The sequence below is a fragment of the Octodon degus genome, unplaced genomic scaffold (assembly GCF_000260255.1).
Source record: "Octodon degus isolate 3935 unplaced genomic scaffold, OctDeg1.0 scaffold00131, whole genome shotgun sequence".
Classification (NCBI taxonomy): Eukaryota; Metazoa; Chordata; class Mammalia; order Rodentia; family Octodontidae; genus Octodon; species Octodon degus.
The window spans coordinates 8,030,565-8,035,578 of NW_004524707.1; the positions used below are offsets into that span (position 1 = coordinate 8,030,565).

Sequence of the window (5,014 nt, forward strand, 5' to 3'; positions counted from 1 at the left end):
CTCTTTGTCATTTTGTATACCTGTCTTCTGACCTTTGGTGTAGAGCTTAGATAGAGTTATTACCTTAGCACCAGGTCCGGATCTATGAAGTTCGGATTCCTCCAGGTAGGTGTTGTTTGGATCTGGCTGCTGTGTTCCACCTCTTTCTGTGTTTTTGGCAAGATGTTCTGCTCCTGAATCAGCTGGGTGGGTCTTGCCTCTAGCCTCTTTGCATGGAGTTCTGCTGAAGGGTTCCGTGCTGGGCCTGCAGCCTGGGTCGAATGAGGATCTGTGGGCCCGGGTCATCTCACTCACTTGCTGGCCTGTGCTCTGGGTCTGTTCAGGATCCCGCCAGGCCCCGGGTCATCTCCCTCACTCACCGGCCTGCGCTCTGGGTCTGTTCAGGATCCAGAAGGTCCTGGGTCGTCTCACTCACTCTCCGGGCCTGCGCTCTGGGTCTATTCAGGATCCTGCAGCCTCGGTCGTCTCTACGTGTTTATTATTTTTAATGCATTTAGTACAGGGTGTACAGGGTCTCACTACACAGATCAGACTCCTAGATGCTGGTCTTGCAGTAGCTTTAGCAGTTTTGGCTTTTGCCTCTTGCTTCTGCTGTTTCTCCTCCTCCTCCTCCTCTTCGGAGCTCTCCGAGCTGCTGATGGGGTCTGACACTCGGGTCTTCTTGGCTTGCAGCACTGCATCATCTTCTGCCTTCTGCTTCTGGCCAACTTCTGAGGTTTGTTGCCAGTGTGTATGGATGTCCAGAAGGGTGAAAGGCTGAGCCAGGAAACCCTTCTGGCTGCTCTGCTCCTTCACTTCCCACGCCACGTGCAGCCACTTCCTGGCCTCTGCCATGACTGCAACCCCCGGCCCACCAGCTCAACTGTTCTTTCATTATAGTTATGCCTTCTTGTTTTACCTCAGAGATTATTTCTGATCTGATTTCCACTTTATATTTCTGCAGTTGATTTTTTATTTCTGCTGCTATTAACTCAGATGTTTCTTTATTTATTTGAGAGGTTATTTCTGATCTGAGTTCCTCTATACCTTTCTACAGTTGTTTCTTTACTTCAGATGCTGTTAATTCAGCAGTTCCAGCTGTGTGATTCCCAATTTCTTATGTGCTAGTGTCTTCTGCATTTGTTCTGGATAGGCTTGGGGCCCGAGATCGCATTTTGCTCCTTCTCTTTGTCATTTTGTATAGCACTCTCCTCTGACCTTTGGTGTAGAGCTTTGGTGCAGTTATAACCTTAGCACCTACTGAAATTCTTACCCAAGGGAGATTATATTGTTAAGGCAGTTTTAGTTTTGTATTTACCAAATAACAATAAGGAACACTAATAATCTGAAATGATATTTAGCAGTTGACAAACTTTTGTAACTAATGGCTTTGTATTTTAAACAGTAAGAGCAATCATTATGTCTGTATAGCTAAGCCAATATTAAATTGGGAATTTTTATTTAAGTTAGTACCCCTATGTTCTGTCTGTTTACCTCCCCTTGATGTGCCTGGTGTTTTCCAGGCAGACTAGTTCACCCTGGTTACCTTTTGCCCCCTCTCTGAGTCAAGAGAGAAAGAGGGAGGATGCTTTTATAGATCTGGTTCTAGCAAAGTGTCTCAGCTTACTGGGTGCAGATCTATGAAGTTTGAATTCAGCTAGTTGTGCCTGGCTTGGGTCTGGCTGCTGTGCTCAGCTTCTTCCTGCTGTAGCCGGTGGAAGTGAACCTGCTGTGTCCCTCTGGCCAGAAGTTCTACTCCTGGATTATCTGGGTGGTTCTGGCCCTTAGCCTCTCTGCTGGGACTTCAGTTGCAGAGTTTCACACCAGGCCTGTATGCAGGGCCCAGACTGGGTCTGGGGGGTTCCAGAGATCAGGGCCAAAGGACTCACAGGCCAGGCTTGGGCTGGGTCTGGAGGCATCAGTGAGTGCAGGGGAGTGGGGATGCTCTCCCACACACCTGCTGGTCCTGGGTTTGGTCTGTGTCTGGAGGACTCCAAGAGTGCAGCAGAAGTTCCCACTCACACGCTGGTCCTGGGCTGGTTCTGGGTTCGGGGGTGGGAGGTGTCTGGAGAGCATGGCTGGCTGGAGGTCTCTCTTACAAGCTGGGCTTGGGCTGGGTCTGGAGGGATCCAATTGGTGCAGGGGAGCTTGGAAGCTCTCCCACACACTGGCTGACTGTTTTGGTAATTTCTTTTGATGTGCAAAAATATAATAAGAAGAGGTCCCAGTTGTTGATTCTTTGGAGTATCTCCTGTGCAGTTTAATTTTTTTTTTTTTTTTTTTTGCGGAACCGGGGATTGAACTCAGGCCCTTGCGCTTGCCAGAGAAGCACTTATTTCACTGAGCCATCTCCCCGGCCCCAAAGAGAAAGAGTCGGGACAGGGGTGCCAACCGGCAACCTCGCGCTCTGCAGCCCGGCTCTGAGACCGCTGCGCCAGGTCGCCGCCTTGCAGTTTGATTTTGATTATGTACTGTTTGCCTCCTCCCATGGTTTGAAGATTTCCACCTACTTTCTCTTCCAGGAGATTTAGTGTTTCCATTTTAATGTTTAGATCTTTAATGCATCTTTTTTTTCATAACCAGGGATTGAACTCAGGTCCTTGCACTAACCAGGCAAGTGCTTATTCTACTGAGCTATCTCCCTAGTCCTCTAATGCATCTTGACTTTAGTTTAGTGCATGGTCAAGTTTTAGTTTTCGGCATGTAGAGATCCAGTTTTTCCAGCACCATTTGTTAAAGAGGTTATCTTTCTTCCAGTAAGTACGTTTGCGTACCACCATTCTTAATCTCAGTATCATACATTCATAATACAGCCACCTGCTCAAAGCTCTACCTATGCATACATGAGGCTTTGTGGGGACAAGTAAATAAAAGCCACATAAATCTATGAGCCCAATTTGTTAGTGCCTTGCCCTCTGTGAAAACCACAGTAGAAATGAAGGCATTTTAGGAAAAATTCTCTCCAAGAAAATAGGTGGCACAGAAGCATAACAGAATCCAAATGATTTTAGTAAGCCTTGAATGTTGCTTACATCCAGGTTCTTGGAAGTATGTGAAAGCCTACAAATATTTATTTAGCTTTAATTTACATTATATTTATTTATTTAGTGATATATAATGACTATTTTCATTCTGGGTATCGTATATAAACTGTACATCACATATCTTAATTCTTTTTACATCTTTATTGCACTTAGCAGTATGGTCTCTAGTTGCATCCATTTACCTATAAAAGCCTTGAATTTATCCTTTTTTTTTTTTTTTTGGTGGAACCAGGGATTGAACTCAGGCCCTTGAGCTTGCCAGGCAAGCGCTTATTCTACTGAGCTATCTCCCCAGCCTATCCTTTTTTTATAGTCAAGTAATACTCCATTGTGTAAAACTACCACATTCTTTTTATCCATTCCTTAGTTAATGGGCATGTGGATTGTTGTCACTCATGAGACTTGAAATTTTGATTTTCTGAAGCTAGTAAGGAAGATGTGGATGTTTGGTTAATTCGTCCTATTGTTTTGCTTTATTATCCACTCACAAAGGTTTTGTGTTCCGTCCATCACTATTATCTTCATAATCTTCTGGTATAATTATAATCTTCTGGTATAATTATTTTTGTTCATCAGGAAAAAAAATCCTTTCACTAGAATAAATACTAATATCTTCATTAAATTGAAACTACCTACTGGCTATTGGATATTAGGGTTTTTTCCATTAAACATGCATATATACTAATCTTTTACATTTAATATCTGTTAAATGAGCCTAATAAAATCTTTTTTTTTTTTTTGGCAGAACTGGGGATTGAACTCTGGCTCTTGTGCTTGCCAGGCAAGCGCTTATTCTACTGAGCCATCCTCCTGGCCCCTAATAAAATCTTTGGTGATAATTTAGTAGCTGTTAAAATGACTCTAATAAATATGAGTGGCAATTAAAGGGAACTCACAGATAAATTTTTAAGTGACATTTTGAATATCATAGAAGATATGATTAAAATCTTTCAGTATGGAGTATGTATTATATAGCAATTTGTTCTGACTAGTTAGTTTGAGGACAGTGTAAGTTGTGTTTTCATTATTATTATCCTCTTTCTGAATATTTAGAATATTCATGTATTATAGCAGGTTACATTCTAAGGATATATAGGAATGCAAAGATATTCAGTATTTTAAATAGGAATCAAGGTAATTAAAACATACAGTGATAAAAAAATAATTAGCTGACTTGGTATACACCTGAAGAAGAATAGAGTTAGAAGTAAGATAGAATCAAACAGTGGCTCCTCGTCTTTTAATATGACAATGTATTGACATGTACTTAGTTTTTGAAATTCAGATGTCATGATCAAACAGGAGTGTGAATAATGATATTTTCATTATTTTTGTGGGGATAAAGTTTTTGGTTGTCATGGTATTTTATTCCAAGTTACTCTTGTAACTTCCTGTGTAAAAAAACAATTATTTTATTGCACTGTGCCAAAGCATTTAATAAGTCTTGGGTCAAAATGCTTTTGAATCTTTAACTAAAGAAAATATAAATGAGTGTTACCTTAAGGACATTGAGTATATACATAAGTCTTCTTTACAATTTGAAGATAATAATGAAAGCATTGAAGATAATCATGCATATAACATGTAAAACAGGCATCAAAGGATGATAGATATGGTATTTTCATTGCAATATTTTATTCTTATATTAAGAAAAATGGAAACTCCATGTATACATTTTTTTTCAGGAACTGCATTGCTTGCACAACTGAATTTCAATTCACTTAATGCATAATTCTGGAGGAAATAAAATATTTATTATATGTAGTTGAAATTAAAAAAAAATATTTGTTCCCTTTTTTGTGATACTGAAAATTGATCTCAGGAGCTCACACTTCCCAGACAGCCACTTTATCCTTGTATAGATCTAATCCATAGTTCCTTAAAGATATTCTTTATTTAACTTTTTATTTATCTGTTTTTTAAATGTGTTTGGTACAGGGTCTTACTACGCAGCTCAGACTTGTAGTGATCTTTATATCTCAGCCTCCCCA

General features: G+C 40.5%; 1 protein-coding gene across 1 annotated transcript in view; it reads right to left on the reverse strand.

Moving 5' to 3' along the window:
- LOC101563979 (treacle protein-like) overlaps positions 1–834 on the reverse strand; it is a 7,272-nt gene extending 6,438 nt beyond the window's left edge. The window contains 1 exon segment of the mRNA XM_023701187.1: positions 534–834. Coding sequence (XP_023556955.1) covers positions 534–834 — 301 coding nt within the window.
- Positions 835–5,014: the final 4,180 nt, after the last annotated feature.